This window comes from Andrographis paniculata, unplaced genomic scaffold (assembly GCF_009805555.1).
Source record: "Andrographis paniculata isolate CXL003 unplaced genomic scaffold, ASM980555v1 Contig60END, whole genome shotgun sequence".
Classification (NCBI taxonomy): domain Eukaryota; kingdom Viridiplantae; phylum Streptophyta; class Magnoliopsida; order Lamiales; family Acanthaceae; genus Andrographis; species Andrographis paniculata.
This window is the reverse complement of record NW_026137596.1, coordinates 1,407,642-1,430,710: the sequence shown is the minus strand read 5'-3', so window position 1 is coordinate 1,430,710 and position 23,069 is coordinate 1,407,642. Positions and strand designations below refer to the sequence as shown.

Below are 23,069 nucleotides of genomic sequence, written 5' to 3'. Positions count from 1 at the left end.
TTATTTGATTCTTTAGGAAAAAAAAATAGGATGAATAGTAAAAATTTAATCCAATCTCCCCGACAAACACACTCTAGAATATCTTGATTCTATAAAAATTTAGAAAATTAAGGGATAATAATAGTAATAAAATTGAATAAAATATAATTAATTATTTCATATTTTATAAATATTGTTGAAAATTCCTTCTGTCAATTTTATTTTTATTTTTTTTAATTCGTCTACTAAATTCATCCTATTATTAATTTTAGCAAAATCAACAAATCAACATTTAATTATTAGACTATAACAAATACTATTATATTACATTCTCTCTCTTTATTTACTTTACTTTTTAACTAAATTTTTAAAAATACCCAAAACTATTAATTTTTAATAAAATATTCATTTTATTTATTTATTTTTTTAATTCTCGCCGGACCAAAATAGGCTAATTTCAATTCTAGGCAGTGAGTATATAGAACATCTAAATAAAAAATATTGCAAAATATATAAAATGAACAGAGTAATATATCAAAGTGGATCAAACTAAAACCCAAAAGCTAGAACAAAATCCAAGATGGTTGGGTAGGTCCCACAACACAAATTTGAAAGAGCCAAGAGAAGTCAGAAGTATGTTAATGTTGCTTAAAATTCTGTTTTGCATTCATCACAATCTTTTACACTAATCCCACCAGAACCACCTCATAGAATATATGCATATATATATATATATATCAGGAATCAGGATCCTCTCTCTCTCTCTCTCTCTCTCTCTCTCTCTCTCTTACTAGGACAAAAATATCAAATGTAAAACGAATGCAATATAATCTCTGACTGTACATATAATAGCAATGCAATATGTCTGTCTAGTAATTGAGCAAATTGTGAACTCCCTTACCTCCAATAACCAAACAAAACCCCACTTCAAGAAACTAACCATCCATTTTAAGCCATCTGCACTTTTCTTGTATCAGCAGCAGCAGCAGCAGCAGCATTCTCATCCTGAAACATTGTTAATCAGTGAGTGGGCTCATCAGTGTATATCTTATGGACAAGCTTTGATAAAAGCTGCGATGTTAGGGCGATGGATCAAACAGAAGTATTAGTCACAAAATAATGGAAATGAATTGAAACTGGAGCATCTTTTGATATAATGGAAAAGGATGGATCTGATCAAAGTTCTTGGCTGATATAAAATTCTGTTGCTCATTCTTATGCACTAGTCCTAGAGTTTAAAAAGAAATGCTTATACAAAGTATAGGGGATCACTGAGATAAAGCTACCAACTTACATCTTTAGCATGAAGAAGTCTGCCTGGGGATGGGTTTGGTGGAGATGATCCATCAGCAGACATGCCGTCTGGTACAGAAATCTCCTGATTGTCGCTAACCTGGGGGAGAATACCTCAATAAGCTTCATTTCAGTCAGTGAAACACAAGAAACATAATTGATCTGATTTATAACGTAAGGTGGGAAGCCTGAGAAAACAAATCCTATAGCAGAAAGACTCGGGCAGAACATCTATATCAACCAACATGTAGGATAAGCATTAAGCTCCACAGCAATGTTCAGATTGTTATAATGTTCGCATAAATAGAATTAAGAAATAAAATTGCACTCAGTTCTATTTTATACCAAGCACATTCCTTATCCTACCAAGGCTCTTGAAGGTTCTGCCATGGAGGATATTGGATAGGCAGCAACAATCAGTAGAGTGAAAAGTGAAGGCGATTTTATTTTATATTATATTTGATCATTGTCCCATCACTCAACTCTTAGAATGCCACTACCACATGCTGCCACAACCCACAAGACAAACCAAGTCTAGCCATCAAGGCAGCTGCTATAATAATTCACTAATACAAAAGATATACTTTATAATGAATGACCCAACTACCCTTTCTAGACAGTGAAGCAGTTCAAATCACATGTATGCAGAAATCCTATTCCTCTTTGTAATTCTCACAGGGGCCACATCAAACCAAACAATCCAATAATAGTTTATATAAATAGGGATAATTACCTTAGAACACAGAGCAGCTCAGATTATCCTTTTTCAAATTTATCAGACACTAATAAAAGACTATAAAATGTTAACGATGTAAGATACGGGAAAAACACTAGGTGGAATGGCTGTTGAACGAAGCAAAAAGAACAACATGCTACCCTCCAAGGGAATTCCTATGGGTTTCTAATGATTATTAACCTTTATGTTATTTTATAACATAGTCAATCCTCCATATATAATGGTTAGCTATCTTATCACAGCGTACATGTATTGTTCGAATTTTACAAAAGTTTCCAACTCAAAATTAAGTAGTGAAGTCAATCTTAGGTGTCAACTCCGCTGATCTCCACACATTTCCCTATATTTGTTCGTGACCAATATCAGCAGTCATTCCTCTACCAAACTTTTCTCCTCCACTATCCAATCCAGGGTTTTTTTCCCTCAGGGCTCACTAATCAACTTCTCATCTCGCCAACGGAGTACTGCCATATGTGAAGATTGCCATAAAAAACATTAATCATGGTAGGGGGGTAGGGTAGTGTAAAACTGCAGCAAAATAATTGATAATAATACCAAGAAAATCTTTAATGGACAAAATTTTCAAGCTAAACTCTTCAATCATTTTACATAAATATTTCTAGACCTTTTCAAGATCTACAAGAAAGAAACGAAAATCGTAGGTCATGTTGAGCATTGTCAAAGCATTATCTCCTAGTAAGTGCACTTCTATCAATCTACATGAGGGAGTATTGCAAGTTAAGATATGGTTTGAGTGAATGGAGCATACCCCATCCCGCTCCTCAAAAAGAGATGAGTAGTATGTAGGATCATATATTGAGCCCCCAACAGCATGATCACAACCGGAAGGATTCCCAACCATAGGAGTTGAAGGGTTGAGAAAACTATTCCTCAAATCTGCATCTATATCTCTAGCACCTGAATTATATATGTAAGAAACACCCAGTCTGTACATCTGTATCCACAATAGAGATGATGAAATCCTCACGGAGAATCCAATAATTTGCATTGCAAATGTCAGCTTAACCAAATCGCTGACAAATGTTCCATAGAACTCAGAGGGAAAGTGCCTGCAACCATAGATGGCAATTTTATACGTTTAGAGTCAAGGAGAATGCTGAGAATTATTTGGTGATTAAATCTACAATATAATGTTGTTCAATACACTCAATTGAAACAGGTAGAGGTATAAAGGATTAACACCCGTCTTTATGGAAAATTGAAGCATCTACCCAGTTTAGATAGAGCCACACAGGCAGCAGCAAGCAATCTAGATAAAAGTTAACCCCATCACATATTTACAAGGCAACAACAAACTTTGAACCAGCAGCTAATGTATAAAAAGTGAAATCCACGATATCAAACACAGTTTGGCATATAAGTAGATATGGTGTCTCTGATTTTGGTCTCAGGTTACACGCATTTTTATAATTGCAGTAATCTAGAACCATCAGAGAGCAGTTGTGAATGAAAGATAAGAAAGACAGATGTCTACCAGCCTTTATAATTACAACAATGTCCTTGGATTGAAAATTAGAGGAAAAAAAAAAGTATTTTTATATCATAGATCATTTGATTGTCACAAGTTCAGAAGTATGATTTAGTGTGTGAACTAATAAAGACATGCTTAAAACTCTTCTTGTGCGCATAGGAAGTTAAAATGGATACGGGGCTTACTAGGAACAAAAACCAAGAACTCATGGGACCCTTCTAAGGATTTTGCATAACAGAATAACAAAGCTGTCCAGAATGAAGTGACTATCAGAGTTCATAGATGCAATGAATTGTTCTTGGAATAATAAATAGAAACATTAGATTAAAACTTTCAACTGAATCAACCCTATATTAACATAATTCCAACCCTTCAGGTGAATCTGTCATCAGCATACAAAGCAGCTAATCTTCCTGTATGAGTGGTCCATAACTGCATGTCAGGATGTCACCAAAATACTTCCAAAGTGAACTACAGTCCAGTTGCATTTATTGCAAAGCTGACACCTCAAACTCTCTAAACAACAAACTAGATGCAATGACTCATTCATTTCCATATATATATATATGTAAATACATAGCAGTCTAAGTTAAAAAGACCAGAGTTATTGACCAAAGGCACATAATGCTGGGACACTTATACCCACACAGTACATAATATTTCAAGCCAAAATCAGGATGTCATCAAATTTTACAAGCAATACAAAAATCAGTTTACATATATAAATTATATAGGAAACTGAACACTTTATTGTGGATAGTGATTATTAATCAATAGCTACAACTAATCCAACAACAATATTCGTCACATAGTCAATAAATTCCAATAAATCATATGAAATAGCAGTTTGGAAATAAGCAAAGCAACTAACAGGACATGCTAATGGATACATTAATCAGCCAGGCTTGGGGAAATGAGTACTTGTCAAACTTGCAGTGGTGTAGACATCGCAGACAAAAGAAGATACAATACTAAGCCAATCAACCTTCATGGTGACAAATAGCAAACCATTCATCCCATTTCTCTATCAAACCAAAGGCACATGGACATAGCTGCAGGTTGGAAGCATAGAAAGTAGGCAGCGGCAATTTCATGACGAAACCAGTCGTAATATAAATCAATCCTAAACCAAGACGTAGGACAGGCAGAAATACAGGTCATAAAGCATATAGTGACATTTCCTTGATGAATTTTTTTTTAAACAACGATCTGAGAAGCGAAGAACTACAGATATTCATGGAAAAGTAGACAGTTGTAGGCTAAGAAAGCGAGAGTACCAGATATCGTGCGAGAAAAGCAAGAACCAAGAAATGTCGAGGGCAATGGAGCAGAAGAGGAGGCAAGCGTATGTCCTAGCAAGTGTCTGACTGCTGCTCTCAATGGCGACAAGGCCGAACAAAGAAATCCCCAAATTGAGGAGCAATATGCCGTTGTAGAGCGGGCCAAGCGATCCAATCAATGCGCAGCCAATCTGAGCGTAGATCAGTTTGACGGCGAGGCGCTGAAGGTTATCATAGTCTCGAATCCAGGCCTGTATATCTGTCCACCGCAATCCACAACGCATCATAAGCCAGATTCACCACTGTCGTGCAATTACAATCCAAATAAGAAGAAAGAAGAAAAAGAATCAGTGGACAGCAGGTGGAGTCACGAGCAGGAAACTGTCGACTGCTCGCGCACTCTCTTCACGAGGAGGAAAAAGACAGCCACGGTACTGGCCGGAAAGTAAGTTACCGGCGACGGCGCAACAAATCGATGATCTCGGTTCAATGTAGTCTCCTCCGATTGCCGTCCTTGGCCTTGCTGCGGTTTAATTTCATTATTTGCATAGAAGCCCCTCGGTTATGCCCAATTGGCAAAAACAGCGCACGTCTCTGTCTGTCATCTGTGTAACTGTAATTGGCTTGCGCGCACTATTTATACCGCCCTCGTCTCTCTCTCTCCGTTTGATTAAATAATAGAAAATTGTTATTCCACACGTGCTGTACATGCTTTCACTTTTATTTTACAATTTTATTTGATGTATGCGTTACGAATACTGAGAAATGAAGATGATCTAATTTTATTGAGTTAGAGAATAAGGAGTTGACAAATAAATTAATTTTTTTTTTTTTTTTTGGTCATACAGAAGCAGAGAATTGAATACTATATTTATTTTTATTTTTTCACAATTTAACTTTTATAAATTTTTTATATTATACTATATTATTTTAATTTTATAAAATATTATATTTAATTAATTATTTAAATATTTAATTTTTATAATTTTTAAAATAATTATACTAAAATTTAATTTTACAAAATATCTTATTTAAATAACAAAATTCAACACTAAAATTTCTTCATATATTTTCACTAGATAGATTTCTCTTGATGAATCATTTATTTTAAATCGGTCTATTATATTTCTTTTATATTTTTTAATTAAATTTTTTATTTTTACTTAAAAATTAATTATCTTACTTATTACGTGAAATTCACTGTTCCTATCCATCCGAAAGTGTTAATCGAATAAATTTTCGTCATTTAGGAAAATTTTATTATTGTTATTATTATTATTTACTGCGGTTTAAAACAATTGGGATGCTACTGCATATCGATCCAGCGAACAGCTAGTGCGTGTGACTACGTCATTGAGAGGGAGAAGAAGAAGAAGACCAACTGGAATGGGAGAAGAAGGAGACCCGACTGCTCCGGTAACCGACTCTGCACCGCCGCCGCCGTCCTGGCGATCTTACCTATCGGAAGATCTTCCCCGCAGCGTCCAAGAGTCCGCCGATTCTGCCATTGGAGCTGCGCGCTCACTCCAACAATCCTCCTCCAACCATTTCCGCTCCCTTCAGGTACCCCTTTCCATCCTTTGTTATTCCTCCTCGAATCTCACTTCTATTCCTGTCCTCCAACGAAAGCTATTTCTCGCGCCTGCGTTTTTCAGGATCTCGCTCCCGAGATCAGAGCTCGATACAGTAATTACGAGGAGGCTTTCGTCCACAGAGTTAAAGGTTCCTGTCTCCTACCTCCGCCTTCTCCAACATCTGTTCCGTATAAATTTCTTATTTCCTTTGTTGCCGTTGTTGTTATCCAATGCTTGCGAGCATTTTTTTTTTGAACCAGAGAATACATGGAGGAATACGCTCCTTAATCCCTAATTTCACAATTTTTTCATAGCTACTTTTTGTGTCTTCTGCACATTCTTTCTTTATGTGTTTTCTTTACGGCGCCTTAATTTTGTTTACCGCTTGTCTACTGTATATGCAGATGAGTTGACGAATTTAGCAGAGCATCCAGCTCTAGCGTGTGGAGTTGCTGCTTCTGCACTACTTCTTATGCGTGGTATGCTTCATATCTCATTCCCGAGCCTCCTTCATTTCACAATTGTAAACCAATTAGGTTTAAATAAAATCCCGATTAATAGTGCCTTGTACAAACTGTATTTCATTATTCTGCACTTGCTTCCTCATAGGATTAGATACTGTGTAACCATCCATTATCCAATACCAGTCGCTTAATTCAACCATGACTCTACCCTTTAGGCACTGCAACAAAAGTTTATTATTGTAAGATGACTTGTTGGGGCTTGTGGTATGCAGCTATGGCCATTTTCCAAAATTTGTCTGCCATTCTATAATGTCATTAAGGAGATGTCAGATTAAGTTTTCTTATGAAAAAAAATAAAAGCCAAGGGAAAAAAAACCTTGCTAATGCTGCATTTAAAATAATATTCCCCTTTTGTTTCAATGCTATACACAATCCAGAATGTCACATCTGTTTATTGAGGAATAGTGACCTCACCCAACTTATTTATGTTTTTGGAGGAGGTGGTTTTCTTAACATAGATTGGAAAAAATGAAGAAGATACTGACTGGTCTCCTTTTACAACAATGGAAGTTTCTTTATAGCCAAAATAGAAAAAGGGCAGAATGCTATTGATTTCAGTTTTGTGTTGTCTTTGGGTCACTCCATAACATCTTAATCCCTGACATGAGGACACTTCTCTTGGTGTTCAACCATTTATGTTGTGCCAATTTCATATGTAATGATCTTGTAGAATAAGTGGTTTAGATCCTTGTTGTTGAATAATGTCCAGAGCTTACTGAATGATCAATAGCAAAATGACCTTGGGAGAACCATAAGAGCCATGGAATGAGAAATAAAATACCTCACCTAAAAACTGAAGATTTTTTAAATCACTCAAAAAAAAAAAAAAAATCAATTCTTGCATGTAGAACAATTTTTCGTTAGTAATTGAATGTGTGACTTCATGTTTTTATATTACATAAAATAATGCCATTTTCTAGTTGCTTTGGCTAACCGCCTCACCAAATAATCACGTCCTAATTTGTGTGTATAATACTATTCACCAAGACAACCAAACAAATCCATGAATAGTGCATGTTATGGAAGATGTTAATATTTGATCTGTCTTCGATGAGCTCAACTGGGTTTCTAAGTGAATTAATCTATTCATGAATTTGGAATGAACCTAGGGTTAGCCCATTAGTGGGAGAAATTTCTCTAGCTCATGTGAGTGCCATGTGCTCTATTTCTTGTTTTAAGCTCATGAATATTTTGTTTGTATTTGTAGGGCCAAGAAGATTTTTATTTCGGCATACATTTGGCCGGCTTCAGAGTGAAGAGGTAGCACTAATATCTCTACCGTCTATATCTTCACATGAATATATATGGGGAGTTTGGACCTGAGTAATCACTGCATTCATACTGTCTGATATGTTCTGCCGGCTTCACTCTCTTTTATGCGTATGGGCAGTTTGTGCATAAAAATATGTTGATTGGTATTCATCACCGTTAATCTCCAATGTTGTTTTCAGGCACAATTCATTAAATCGGAGAAGAATGTCAAAGAGTTGGCCTTGTCTGTTGATATAATGAAGAAGGAAAGCAATAAACTTCTTGAAAGATCAGCACTAGCAGAAAAAGACATGAAGCGTGGCCATTATGACCTCATGTAGAAGATTATTTGTGTTTATTTGATTTGTGTATGGAATAAGCTGTTGTACTATGGACTTAATGTTTGAATATTTATGCAGGGATGCTGGAAGTCAGATCCAAAACCTCGCTAGATCAGCTTATAAGGCTGAAGTACAAGCTGCTGGTATGTTTTCAACTTTTTACTTCATGTATCGTTCTAGTTTAATTTCTGTGTTACTTATTTAAACATTTTGAATACGATATAAATATTAAGGCCTATAAAAACCGAAAACTAGCTTAAGGAGAATCGAAAACCACATTGCTTCTGAGTAAGCGAATGTTTGAGTGACTCTACCCTTCTCTTTTCTTGAGTAAATTCAATTGTTATCAACATGTTTGAGCATTAAAAGTAATGAATGATAAAAGCTACTAAGGATAGTGAAGCTAATGTGCAAGTGACCATCCATTCTGTTTATATTGCAGCATACACACTACCTTCTTTCCTGTTGCTAGATTAAAAAAAGTTCCGCATATAATTTTTTTTTCCCATACTTTGTCAAAAATGCCTCGAATTAAGTGTTTGGGGCATCTAGATCACGCACATCTCCTTTATGATGGCATATTTTAGACTTTTCTTATGTTCCTCAACTTCCCACCCTGTAATGTTTGTGTTCATGCATTTTTATTGTCTGAGATTTCCCTTAGATTTAATGGATCTGCTGCGAGAAATTCCTGGCAGGGAAGCTTTGAAGCTACGAGCAGATGTAAATCTCATCAATCTTAACAAAACTGACTACATGTTTTCCTTTTTCCATTTCACTTGAAATTTAAAAAATTTCTTTTCGACATCTGCTATGGCAGGTTGCATCATTGGCATCACATCTGCGGCAACAGAGATTGGCCATGAATAAAAGAATCTTGAAGATCTCTGAATTAGGTGTTCCAGTGTGATAATTTTGACCCCATTTCTCTGTTAATTTGGGGAAACTGACCATACAATATTTATAACTGGTATTGTGAGAAATTTTCGAAGTTTCCATGTGCATCACACTCCAACTGTGAGTTGGGATTGAATATGGTTTGTGAGCAGATTGATGAGTTTGCTAGTCATCATGAATGTAGTAGTGAAGAATCTCCCAGTACCAATAATAATAAGTGAAAAACAAACAAATTGGCAGTTGAATGTGTTTTATTTCCATGGCCTAACTTTTAACCTTAATAATACTTTCTCTCTTTCGTAGAAGGGTTACTTCTTATTTTTTGTATAGAAGAATATTTATTATGTCAGCAGACTGAAATGAAAAATGACAATGGGACGAAGAAGTATATTCTTTCCCTAGAAATGAAAAACAAACCTTCGACGCCTCAGATTACTTTTTTTTTTTTTAAATACAAATTTTATATTTTTACCCTTCATTTATTTATTATTTTTAATCTCTATCATACAATTAAGGATAAATTTATCGATTCATAACAAAAGACAATCACCTAAACAACCGTGCTAGTATACTTTAGGATAATAAAAATTGGACGGAGGAAGTATATATATTCTTTCCGATCAAAATAGTAACAATAATAATATATTCTTTGCACCATTAGTGAAATATATGAATCAATTCAGCAGTGTTTACAAACAAAGTAGGCTCACCCCTAAGTTAAGAACCCTAATAATATTGTTCTCCATTATAACGAAATACATTCATCCATACATTTCTGAAATATTCTTAACACCAAAAATAAAACAAATGTCCTATTCTGCTCGGAGGTCAAATTGTTACCTCAGCTCAGGCTTTGCACTGACTAGCAAATATGTTTATTTCCTCATCTGTGTAAAAAGACTGGATGAAGGTTTCGCAATTCCTGTACCACCATTGCCTCCTCCGAAAGCGGCAAACCCACCACCACCACTCGGCTGCTGGGTACCAAAAGCTCCAAATCCACCACCACCTTCAAGTTTTGCACGACAAAATCAGCAAGCAAGAAATATCGTTAGCTATACAAAAATGAGTCATCGTCTGTTATGACCAACACTGAAGTGATATATATGCACAGTTATATAACTAACTAAAAGGATAAATTCTTTGCATTAGATGGTTAGCTAGCAATTTATATTTATAGCATATTTACCCGAAGCAGCTGCAAAACCACCACCACCACCACCACCTGCTGCCGCTGCAAATCCACCAGCTCCTGATGCCAGACTTGCAAATCCACCCACTGAAGGAGCTGAAGTAAATCCACCTCCAAAAGCACTACCAGAAGAGCCTGCGAAACCACTTCCAAAGCTACTTGCAGAGGCAACATTGCTTCCTGGTAGGGCAGACCCAAACTGCCTAGATTGTCCAAAAGAACCAAGAAGCGAACCTAGAGCTTGTTGGCCTGCTCCTACATGCGCTGGCTGGCCAAATCCAGCCGCTGCTGAAACTTGACCAGAGTTTCCGGAACCAAAACCACCAGAGAAACTGACAGGCGAGTTTGAAGGGTTTGGAGGCTGCGGAGATTGAATGTTAAAAGAAGCAGGTCGAAACAGCCCACCACTGGAGGATGGCATCAACGGAGGGGTAACAATAGATGAATCTTGTTTGAGAATTCCTACACCAAATGGATTTGATTTTGGCACAGATGGATTTAGGGTTGTGCCAAGTCCAAAACCATCAAGGCTCCCAATTGAAAATTCAGTTGCTTGTTGAGATTCAGGGGCTTCCTCATCCATTTCTTCCTCATTAGAAACATCTGTGATGGCGTTTTTCATACTGCCGACAACTCCTTCAGTTGGTTGAGAAATTTGTGGAAGAGGTTCAGTTGTTTGAGGCAGTTCTAACTTGGTATCAGGTGTTACCACAGGTGAACTCTTTGAAGAGCTGCTTACAACAGTAGAACTTACAGAATTTAGATCTAATACCGCAGCAGGTGTAGATGATGGCACAGGAAGTCCGAGTTTCAAACTGGATTGAGAAGCTGACTCCCCAGGCTGTGATGTTGGAGCCTGTATATTAGCATCCTGTCCAGGTTTTAATGACATATTGACAACCTGAGTCACTTTATGGGAAGCATCATCTGTTTTTGCACCACTCATCCCAACAGGAGGCTTTGTCACTGAAGTCGCAGACTCTGATTTGTTTACACCAGAAGAAAGTGATGCGGATGGAGGGCTGCTTGGATGAGTTGAGAAAGGTGATGGAAAAGGAAAACTTAAGGCAGATGGAACTGATCCCAAAGGCTGTGATGCAGCTTGCCTTGGATTCACACTGGCTCCAGGGCTAGGAGTCGCAGGGAAGAGTGTTGATGAGCTTGGCTTTGACACAGAAGACGAAACTGATGGAATATTGCTACTTGAAACCAATGTTGGGCTGATCACTGACTGCAATGAGGTAGAAGCTGTTAAACCATCATTAGACTTACTACTAGCCTTTTCTGCAGTTCCAGTGAATGAACCTTTCTCGAATACATTGAAGCCAGAACTAGAAGCAGATGCAGAAGTGATAGGACTTTTAGATCCAAATGCAGGGGCTTCAGATGCTACCAAAGAATTTTTCTGATCCCAGGCTCCAAATTTCGATCGATCAACATTCTCAGTAGAACCAGAAGGTGGATTCATCAGATTTTCAGTCAACTGTTTGGAGATAGATGGTGATGCATTGAAGCTTGAATCAGATTTCTGGACAACTGTAGACGGACTTCCAGCAAAAAAATCTGTCTTTCCAGGAAAAGCTAGACTGCTTTTTGGCTTTTCATCAAATAGCTTGAGAGCTCCTCCCAATTCTCGATTTCCAGTGATCCTTGTCTCCAACATGGATGTTTGGAGCTTCGAAGATGTCACTTGAAGTCCAGGACCTATAAGACCAGCTGTCTTTTGAGATGTTGCTGAGTTTTTGCCAGGCGGTTCTGATGACATTTCAGTAGTGCCTGAGAAGTATACTTGCTTCTTAGAATATATTTTGATCAAAACAAAAGTTGCATGAATTACTCCAGATAAATTTTACCTTTGGTTTTGTTACTGTTCCCAGAGGCTCCGGAGATATTTACAAATGCTGATTGAGCAACTTCTGATACATTCTGTGCCTGAGATGAGAAATGAGGTTTAGAAATGTTTGAAAATGACTGGCTTGCACTCCCCTTCTCAGAGCTGCCTTTTAGTATTCTCTTTACAGTAGTTTTCGGCGGATCAAAGCTAGCCCAACTCTGCATAATAGTGGAGAGTAGAACAATGTAAATAATTTCTGTGTAACAACATTTTCAAATGGAAAGGAGAAATGTGTAAACATGCATACTTGATAAACAAACTTTTAGGAAATCCATCTTGTTCATCACCCATTATTAGTACTGTTGTTCCAGATAAAATACATTCTTCTAACTAAGCTAACATTAACATTCCTACCATTCTTTGTGTTTAAGATGAAATGAGAAGCCAATACAATCAAACTGTGGAGAATTGAACATCTAGATTTAAGGGGCATGCCAACACACATGGTACAGGCATATCATTTCCTGAGGTAGGATGCCGGACAAACACTATGTAAACTTTCAAATCCACAGGAATTTTGTTTTATAGGGGTCAAAAGCACTCATTTGATTTTCTTTTTCGAGCTACCATTATATACAGCACCATCTAACCAATTATTACTAAAACACATAGATGCCACCTAGGCAATAAGTACAATCTACCAGAACAGTCGCAAATCAACCCTAAGAAGTATACATTCCCTCATTCCCAATATTCCTCCCAACTTATTTACGTGCCAAAATACTAGGCATGAAGGTGAGGAAGAATATTTTTCTAGCACAACTTTCTAGCTACCAAGTAAACGCTAATGACATCAATTCAAGCGACCTAATTCAAGAACACATGTACATATACAAATGCAAATATTACTAATATAATGTAAGTTACCACAAATAATCATCTACAGACCAAGAAAATAGGTATGACATCAAAATCAAGAAAACATAAGTAGAACATAAAGATGGGTAACTCAACAAGAAAAAAAGCCAAAATTCAGTATGCAGAAACTTTTACATGATCCAGAGATTCTCTGCGCCGCCTGGCAGTTTCTGGTTCATCATTCTTAACAAACGTAGCATGGTTTCTCTGAGATTTTTCTTTGGAAGAAAAAGTGCCCGAAGCAGCAGAATGTTCTATTTTTGAAGGTGTTTCAAATGTTCTAACTCTTGCTAGAGATCTTGGGGTCTCTCCACCATAAGAGAGGCCAATGCATTCAAAGAGCTGCTTTTTCAAGTCTTCTTTTCCGGAAGATTCAATACTCAAAGCAGACATCTGATCTGAGAGACATCCGGAAAGCTGCTCAGCAGCTGTTAATTGTGCCTGAATTGTCTTATGTAGACTCTGCAAGGACTGAATTTTCCTGCAACAAGAAAACTTTCACCTCGGATGATAATAGAAGGCTCTTCCTAGTCACATCCAAAGTCTTTTATTCTGGAAAATCAATAGAAATAAAAAAACTGAACCTCCAAAAAATTATACAAAATACCTAGATGGCCCCTGAGAATTCTGCAAAACCCTCCTATCATTCCGCATTCCTCCATTTTCACCAAATTTGTTGAACTCCAAAGAATTGAAATGCCTCTCCAATTCAATCAACTTATTGGTCAGCTCCTATATGTTCGCATGTTGAGTTAAAAGGGCAAAATGATAGTACTTGGTTCAGGATTACAGAAATTAGAGCAAAAAGATTTTAAAGGTCGACTAATATCAACTATAATGTGCACCTGGTTCAGCTGTAATATACGCCTTTGCTTCAATTCCAATTCAGAGCTCAACTTTTGACGATTCCAAAGTTCCCAATATCTGCTATCCTTAGCTTGCTTGAAGATTGCTTCCACATATACTTTCCTGACAGAAACTGAAATAGCAGATGCTATTTTAATTAATGATTGAGAAAATTACAAGGTATAGCACTGGATAAGTTATGTCAAAGACTCATGTGATAAAAAGCAGTTTAACAGTTCTTTCTGCAACCTGAAGATAAACCCATGAAATGATAAGCCAATTTAGCAACATACAACCTTTACTGGAAGAGAATATATAAATCAAATTCCAGGGTCATATTAATAGACAAAATGCTGACTTGTAATTCAATCAGCCAGATTTCCACAACTATAAAGATAAAGATTAGGCGAATTACGTGACACCAAGACAAGATCACATGAAATCAGTTATATTATCAATCATCTGGGCCATTAGGATGCCATAAACATCTTCATACAGTTAGTTCAAATAAAACGCCAGCCCTGTTATTTATTATTGCATAACTTTTCCAGAAAATAAAACGTCTCAATCAAGTCCCCTATTAGAGAAGCCAAACATTAATGGACTCCTCCACTTAAAAACAACAATTATGGCAATGGACAAGCAGAGAAAGTTAGCTCCAGCAGAAACAAAGTAGCAAGCCTGACACTTTTATGGTTATCATACCCTTTCCAGCCAAGTGGTTTTCACATTAAGTGGAACCAAAACAAAAACAATATGAATAGTCTCTAACATAACTACAAAAAAAAAAAATGTATCCAACTACTATAATTGCATAATCGTACCACATAAAATAACTAAAAAACAAATGTAAGCACTGAAATATGGAGAAAACCTTGTATCATCTTATCAAAAAGAAGTTGGACTTCCCTTAGTTGTTTATCCATTAACCCCTGCATAGTCGAGAAAATCAACAAAAAAATTAGACAATTTAGTAATATGATGCAAACAAACTAACGCTGAGCAATGAGCATCATTGCTCCAGTCTAACTCTGAAAAAGCCGGAGGTTTTTTGTAACAGGTTGTTAAATTTGAACTTCAGATCACATGGAGATTAATGATGAATCTGGAATTCAGAATTTCCAACTACGGCAATTCAGTTGGCCATGCACATTATTTTGACTTTGGTCAAGCAATTACTTGCTTGCAAGTGTTTATTAAGCACTGGACATGACCCCTTCTCTAATACTATATCTTCAGAAATCCATAACGAACAAATGAACAACTTTTCACCAACAATATAAAACCATCATCAACCCTAGAAATCTGCTCCTTCTGGAAAATTTATCAATTGAATAACACACCATATATAAAAAGGATGGAAAATTTATGACATAGGGGAAACATTGCGAATCGTTAGCCTGCATAAGGAAAAGATATATGGAAGAAGAACAAACCCTCCAAACTCTGCATTTGTTGGAAAAAGCCCATATGTCCTCCTCCAATGCTGCTAGTCGCTCAATTTGAGAAGTGATGGATGCATCTCTGAAGCCTCCCTTTTCTTCAATACCTTCTAGAAGACTATCCAGATTTTTGGCCATTTCTTCGACCTGAAGATGCAGAGCATTTAGAAACAGACACTATGCGATCTAAATAAATTGCAGATCTAAAAGAAAACAAATAAAAGGCCCAAAAAACTTTATAAGGCACATTCAGCTCCACATTGCTTTCAAACCCCAGAAAGGGACAATGAGTTTATTATAGTAAGTTCATGGAGATCAAATTGAAATTTAGACAGAATGTATAGAACAGAATGAATCACTTTAGTAAGTATTATGTTTACATTTCCAAACTGTTTCGATGTAGTTCGAGAAAAGGATGGCTGCCCCATAGACGAGGAAGGAACATTGAATCCCTTTCTGTGTTCAGGCACTGAAGGCTTTCCTGAAGCAGCACTCCCACCAATGGGAACTGATGAAACAGGATATACCGGATTTCTATTACCCTGTCCAGTAGGCAATGTCTGTCCAAAAGAACTGAAAGGGGAAGATGTTTCTTTCTCCTTTAGATCTGTTGGATGTCGCGATGCACCTCCAGCAGATTGAAATGCATTTTTGTTTGACGCGTCAACTACATTTGGGTGTGTAACAGGATATGCCGGAACTGAGTTTCTACTACCCAGTCCAGTAGGCAATGTCTGTCCATAAGAACTGAAAGGGACAAAAGATTTTTCTTTCTCTTTTAGATCTGTTGGATGTCGTGATGCACCTCCAGCAGATTGCAATGCACTCTTAGTTGAGGTATCAACTACATTTGGTTGTGATATAAACCTCAAAGTAGAAGATTTTGAATCATCAAGTCTAGCATTTGACTTGGTTGAGGACAACGCAGATCCAGAACTTGTTTGGGGCACTTTACTTAATGGCTCCATATTCGTACTTAACATTAGATGCTGGCTTGCTGATAGATGAGATATGTCACCTCCAACTTGCCCTGGAGACGAGCCGATGCCAAATTTAGCTTCAGATACTGGCCCCTTCTCTTTGTTCTTTTCTAGAGTCTCTTTAGGCTCACTCACTGGCAAAGTCCGAGGATTAATAATTTGCTCTTGGGATCTGACATCAACATGAGAAGATGACGACAGATTCTTTGGGACAGAGGCCTCAGCAGCAGTATTTACAGCTTCAGTTTCAGTCACTGTCAATGCACTCTTAGTTGAGGTATCAACTACATTTGGTTGTGATATAAACCTCAAAGTAGAAGATTTTGAATCATCAAGTCTAGCATTTGACTTGGTTGAGGACAACGCAGATCCAGAACTTGTTTGGGGCACTTTACTTAATGGCTCCATATTCGTACTTAACATTAGATGCTGGCTTGCTGATAGATGAGATATGTCACCTCCAACTTGCCCTGGAGACGAGCCGATGCCAAATTTAGCTTCAGATACTGGCCCCTTCTCTTTGTTCTTTTCTAGAGTCTCTTTAGGCTCACTCACTGGCAAAGTCCGAGGATTAATAATTTGCTCTTGGGATCTGACATCAACATGAGAAGATGATGACAGATTCTTTGGGACAGAGGCCTCAGCAGCAGTCTTTACAGCTTCAGTTTCAGTCACTGTCAGGGTAGGTTCTCTGTTTTTCCCATCATCTGCAGAAGAGATGAGGTTCACCTCAGGCTTGGCTGATGTCTGAGAATTGTCATCTTCCTCATCAGAAGTCCAAGCTTTAGATGACACTAAAGCACCTGCAGCACTACAGGAAGGTAGATTTAACAAGTAGCTTCCACATGGTGCAAATCCCAAATGATCTCAAATTAAATAACTGAAAACTATAGAAGGGTACACACAAACCTACCTAGCAAAGTGGAAAACTGAAATATTTCCATCAATAGTCAAACATATAATTATGCAACAAGGTGAGGCTTCGGTTTCTTCATCCCCCAGTGTGAATGTAACATTCTCCTTTTGGGAAACTTTGTCAACAGAAAGCCCCACAAGCACATTTTCTTCACCATCATCTGAGATCAAACATCACATCAGTTAACTGGTAACTTCCACACATGAAAGTGAGGATTGTGATCCATCTAATAGATAGCTTTCCGGATGAAATTGCAAATGAGTTTCATCAGATATGATTATTGCCCTGTGCTTCATGAGGTGTCATTTTGATGGTTTAACATGTAAACTGTAAACTCCATTTTCCACTCACACACACCCCTCACACATACTATTTACACAATTTGGAGATTCACAATAAATCTAAGTACCAATATAATTAATTGGAATAAACAAACTCAATTGCTTCAAGTAAAATCAGCAATGCACAGTTTCAGATGCACAAAATAGAAGAGATAATACGAGCATATCAAAAATGACAAATTGATGTTGAATTACTTGAGGAAAATACTCATAAGATGTTTTATCAGAATAGCAGTTTCAGTACCTTGTGAATCTATATAGAGATTCCATGCATCATTAAGAATTTCAACCATTGAAAGTTCATTCTCCCCATTGTCCACTGACCAATGGAACAATCCAACATGACAGGAAAGATTCCTAGTAGCAACAAATGCCAACCCACTGCAACAAACAGAAATACATATTTTTAACAAGTTAAGTCTGACAAAGGGATAGGTGTTAAAACAGCACTGCAGCGTGCATGGCACTGGTATATGGAATCACAAGTCATAGATGGGAATAGATAGGAAAAAAATTAAGCAGCAACATTAACTAACTTGCTCTATTTGTTCCTTCAGTTGGATTCTTTTTATGCAAACAGAATCTCTAAAAGGATAAATAGCAAGAACCTAATTATCAGTGTAAGTTATGTCATTGTCACATAATTGATTTTCCTAAACAAACGCTCCCGCATAGTGGTAAAAGTTAACAAGCACCAGTAAGAATACAGCAGACTTTTTGGGAAATCAAATAAATCTCGCATCAGTAGCAACAATAATAAAGGACATGAGCTAGATGAGGATAAGACTTGGGAGTTTTGGTAAGGTGATATGAACACGGAAATGTAAAGGAAAATAAGTGCCAAAACTAATAAAAAGTTAAAACTAATAATGTTTAGATTAGCCAAGGAAGCAAAGGGAATGAGCTCGGCTGCTTCTCCTCCACACTAACTTAATGTTGTCTAGTGTCCCCATCTATTCTAGAAAAAACTCAATCATGGGATATGTTTACTTGGTCATTATTTTCAGTTTTTTCACTATTAAACCCTTGTGATTCCTTATAAAAATACACTACTTCCTCAAATAAAATATCACATCCAAGCTAGTATTCAAATTTAAAACCAAATTAAAATAAAATAAAATAAATAAAATCACCAACTAAACACATCCATTACATTTACATATTTTAATGCAAAAACACATAGGAATGCAAAAGGTAAAAGGCAAAAGAGAGATAAAAGCCAAGTGAGACCATTATTAGACAAAAAATAATTTCTTTCCTTAATATAGTTAGATCCGAAACATTTTAGCATGGTTACCATCATCTAAATAAATTCAATCTGTCAAAAACACAGATGAGCCATTAATTAAAGTAAACACCATGTAGAATAAAATATCCATACCAAGGCCCTAGATAACTGAGAAACAGATGTGGTCCACATTTGGTTGGCACAGCATCCAGAGAAAGATCCATAAATATATTACTAAAAGATAACACAGTTGGCTTTGATGATTCCTGAACAACGTAAAGGATAGTTACTCAAGATGACTTGGTTGCACAATAAAATTATAAGAAAGATGAACAAACAAACTTATTCACAAAATAGCTGAAGAATGAAGAAAATTACAGTGACGTCGGTAATTCTCCTTCCCTTGGTTGTGATGACTTGGACCACGTAATGTTCCTCCTCCCCATCTTCATTTATTAAAAAGCACCCAACAGCTATACAATCTGAACGCACCCATCGGACAGAATCCACTGATACTGAATATTAAGGTCAGGAAAAAATATTGAACATCAGGTAGCATGATCAAAAAACACACAAAGAAAACTGTTTTTAAGTTTTACATAGAAAACAATAACCAAATAATTTGTCAATCAAACCAGCCTTTGTAGCAACGCAAAAAAGTCTATTGTTTGGTTTTTTTCGTTAAGAACCATATCTATATTCCATAAAACAATCAGAACAACTAGTGATGATGTCATCATTAGAAGCCTACTAAAAAATACAGTAGCAGCACTAATACAGAAATGAGGATGCCCATGCACAAAACTTATAGACCATTGTGACATTGTGGGGCAACACGAGGCAACTTGCAAGTTCATACCATCATACTTATAGAGAGAGCATCTGAATACAGTGAAAACAGAAATTGCACAAGGAAGCTATTCCAGAAACAAGAACAAAGATACTAATGGTGCTGAATTGTTATAAAGAACAATACCTTTTCTAGCTTGGTTACCATCAGAGCCTCCTGTGACAGACTGAGATTGCAGCAGAAAGCTTAACTTTTCTTTGAACTGTGATGACAGTATGCTCAGTCTGTTCTTTCTTGCCACAGCAACAAAATTGCCTTTAACACTCCAGTCAACTATGCCATCAGATAATCTTAAATGAGCAAGAAAACATTGAAGCAGTTCAAACACAATTCAAACACAGTTCAAACACAGATTACAACTAATCCATAGTTTCGTCGAAAGAATTAGTTATATATCCAGCAAGCTAAGCATTCTGGCCATATGGAAAGATGATAGTTTGTGATGGGTAGCACAAGCTATAGTTTCACACTATTTTCCCAAACCTAGAACTAATAAGTTTGTAGTATATAAAACTAAATTCGAGCGTTACGGGGATAATATAGTATTGGAATAACAAAATACAAGCACTATAATGATTACCAGCATCAACATCTTCCATCACATAACTAGGTGGACCTTGACCAGATCCATTGTATAATTTTCCATTGGCTGCAAGAATAATATAAACTTTGGCAACTTTTCTGGACCAACAAAAATCCTTGATATGGCCAGGCTCATCAACGGAGACTGAATATGAAGGTTTCTTCTCCTGTTCAATGACCATACAATAAATTACAAGTCTTAACCAGCATCCATTAATTGCCCTAATTAATATTTCAATATTAGCTTCTACAACTTGGCTTTGGTGAGTCATATTTAAATATAAGCACACCAGAGGAAGGAACAATGATGGGCATGCCCATCATCTTGCTTTAATAGTAATTGAATAAATCCATGTTTCAAGATCAGATAAGATGCAGCATATGCAGAAATTATTACAACAGCAGCGAGATCACAGGGTGAGCAAATGGCGCTGGCTAAGAAAGAATAAACAACTCAGAGCACACACATCTCCTTCTCCATAGTTTCTGTCAACCAGTAATTCATTTACCAATCACTTATTCTAAAATTCTAGCTCCAGAATATAACAAAAATTCGAAAGTGAGAGGAAGTAGATGAAAATTGAGAGTTGGAGTATAAGCTATAATGGTATATGGCTACAGCAATCCATACTGAGCTAGTGAGCTTTCTTAGTCCATAAAAGCCAAGCCATACCTTATGGAGTAACGCGCTAACAGCAAAGAAGTGTACACAATTGTCCATACAAGCAGCAAGTACAGAGTCATCAGCAGACAGGGCCAGCACTGAAATCTTCCCCAAAGAAATTTCTACAAGACTCAGCTCCTGTACAGATTTCCCCGCTTCTTTCTCTTTTATCGCCTCTGCAGATGCCATGATGTCCTTTGTCCTCGTGACATAAAACCCTAGACCCAAGAATCCAGTATGACGCAACTTGCAATAAAATCGAAAACAGAATAGTTTCGACGAGAGGAGGAGAAAGTGCGGTTACCCTGGGGATGAGCGACGAATAGGAGGCGGAAGCGTTCGGAGACGACGAGGGGCCGAGACGGAAGGCATCCGGAGTCGAATCGAGGTGCGGCGTCGGAGTTAATAGGGACGGGTTCTCCAATCTTGGCAAAGCGGTAATTCCTGGAACCGACTTCATTACCTTCAATTTCGTCGTCCAATTCTATGGCGGGACTGCCATCGGCTGCCGTGTCAGACATAGAGTCGCTTCAACCAAACCCAAACCAGGCCGCCCGGCGGAATGTGGGAGAAATGAGGTACTGAAATGCGAACAGAACTGGAAGTAGGTGATTCTACTGGTCTGGTTTGCTTTCGCTGTGAGTGTCAATACAGTATGAGCGGGTATGGAATGCTCGAAGGGAAAGGGAAGGAAACGTACCCTACCGCGAAGGCTACTCTGCTTTGTTTGATTTTCATATATATACGCTGTAGTGTAGTCCGTCCGCTTCAATGTCACGCCACGCCATTTGCCGACTTCGAATCAAGACCTAGATAACGGTTTTTTTTTTTTTTTAATTGCGCAAAAAAAACACATACATAAAAAAATATAAATATTTTTAAAATTGTGCCAATTTTTTTCATAAAATGTTATTTGACCTGCGGGCTAATTTTAAAAATTTATGTTTCTAATCATTTAAAATTATAAATATATTTATTACTCTTATTATTTAATTTAAAAAATAGTAAATATACTAAGGGTGTGTTTGTTTGGGGGTTTGGATTTTGAGTTGGGATTTGAATAGTAAAAATTTTGAATTTGAATAGTTGTATGATGTGATATAAATAGGTATTGATGTGATGTTTTGAATGTAAAATTAATTTTTAGTATAATATAAAAAATAAAAAATAGGTGTTTGATTTGATATTTTTGGGGAAAAAAATTGAATGAATAGTAAAATTTTGTTAAAATTCTACAAACGAACACACCCTAATTTTGTTATTTTTAAGAGATTTTATTTATTTATTTTTAAAAGTTAAGTAAATGTAAATGAATTAATTTTAGATATTTAGAAATGAGTATTTTAAAATTCATATGTAAATCAAATAACATTAAATAAAGATGAATTATGAATGTAATTTGATACTGTTTTAAAAATGAGATATTTTGTATGATTTTGTAAAATCACAAATAAATTTTGTATAATTTTATAAAATTACAAGTAAAATTTGTGCAATGTAATATTTTGTTTTCAATGTAATTTCTTTAAATTGATTAGTTTGTACTCAGTATATATTTTAAGTGATTAAATAAAAAAATATTATAAACCCTATAATTATTTAATAAATTTATGAATTAATTTTAATATAATATTTACTTTATATAAAAAATATAGTACAAATTAAAAAAAAAATACAAAAATACTTGATCGTCCTATATGTAATATGGGTCTATTCAAGTAGATACAGAAATCTAAACAAGTATAATTAGTAAATAATTAAAAATATATTAATAAAAATAATTATAGATTAAAATATAATTAAATAGTTTAAATAAGATTAAAAAAAATTAAATTATAAATTTAAAAATTTAATTAAAATAGATAATCATATTTCCAACAAAAAGATGACAAATTACGTGGGACGAAAG

The 23,069-nt window shown here is 36.2% G+C and overlaps 3 protein-coding genes across 3 annotated transcripts; 1 reads left to right on the top strand and 2 right to left on the bottom strand.

Moving 5' to 3' along the window:
* Positions 1-633: 633 nt before the first annotated feature.
* LOC127260015 (uncharacterized) lies at positions 634-5,396 on the bottom strand. The gene is made up of 5 exons (XM_051287647.1): positions 5,235-5,396; positions 4,778-5,082; positions 2,778-3,078; positions 1,274-1,372; positions 634-984 (listed from the first exon to the last, which is right to left on the bottom strand). Exons 2-5 carry the CDS (start codon positions 5,065-5,067, stop codon positions 928-930), a joined length of 747 nt encoding a protein of 248 aa, XP_051143604.1. The 5' UTR covers positions 5,068-5,082; positions 5,235-5,396; the 3' UTR covers positions 634-927.
* A 688-nt stretch (positions 5,397-6,084) lies between these two features.
* Positions 6,085-9,623, top strand: LOC127260163 (RGS1-HXK1-interacting protein 1). Its single transcript, XM_051287856.1, has 8 exons — positions 6,085-6,343; positions 6,436-6,502; positions 6,759-6,833; positions 8,086-8,138; positions 8,330-8,466; positions 8,549-8,613; positions 9,135-9,193; positions 9,291-9,623. Exons 1-8 carry the CDS (start codon positions 6,167-6,169, stop codon positions 9,378-9,380), a joined length of 723 nt encoding a protein of 240 aa, XP_051143813.1. The 5' UTR covers positions 6,085-6,166; the 3' UTR covers positions 9,381-9,623.
* A 367-nt stretch (positions 9,624-9,990) lies between these two features.
* Positions 9,991-21,904, bottom strand: LOC127259426 (nuclear pore complex protein NUP214). The gene is made up of 17 exons (XM_051286759.1): positions 21,465-21,904; positions 21,170-21,378; positions 20,495-20,663; positions 20,041-20,187; positions 19,443-19,579; positions 19,218-19,330; positions 18,081-18,217; positions 17,493-17,655; positions 15,980-17,390; positions 15,594-15,746; positions 15,032-15,089; positions 14,157-14,290; positions 13,919-14,043; positions 13,447-13,792; positions 12,413-12,611; positions 10,557-12,335; positions 9,991-10,376 (listed from the first exon to the last, which is right to left on the bottom strand). Exons 1-17 carry the CDS (start codon positions 21,679-21,681, stop codon positions 10,243-10,245), a joined length of 5,631 nt encoding a protein of 1,876 aa, XP_051142716.1. The 5' UTR covers positions 21,682-21,904; the 3' UTR covers positions 9,991-10,242.
* Positions 21,905-23,069: the final 1,165 nt, after the last annotated feature.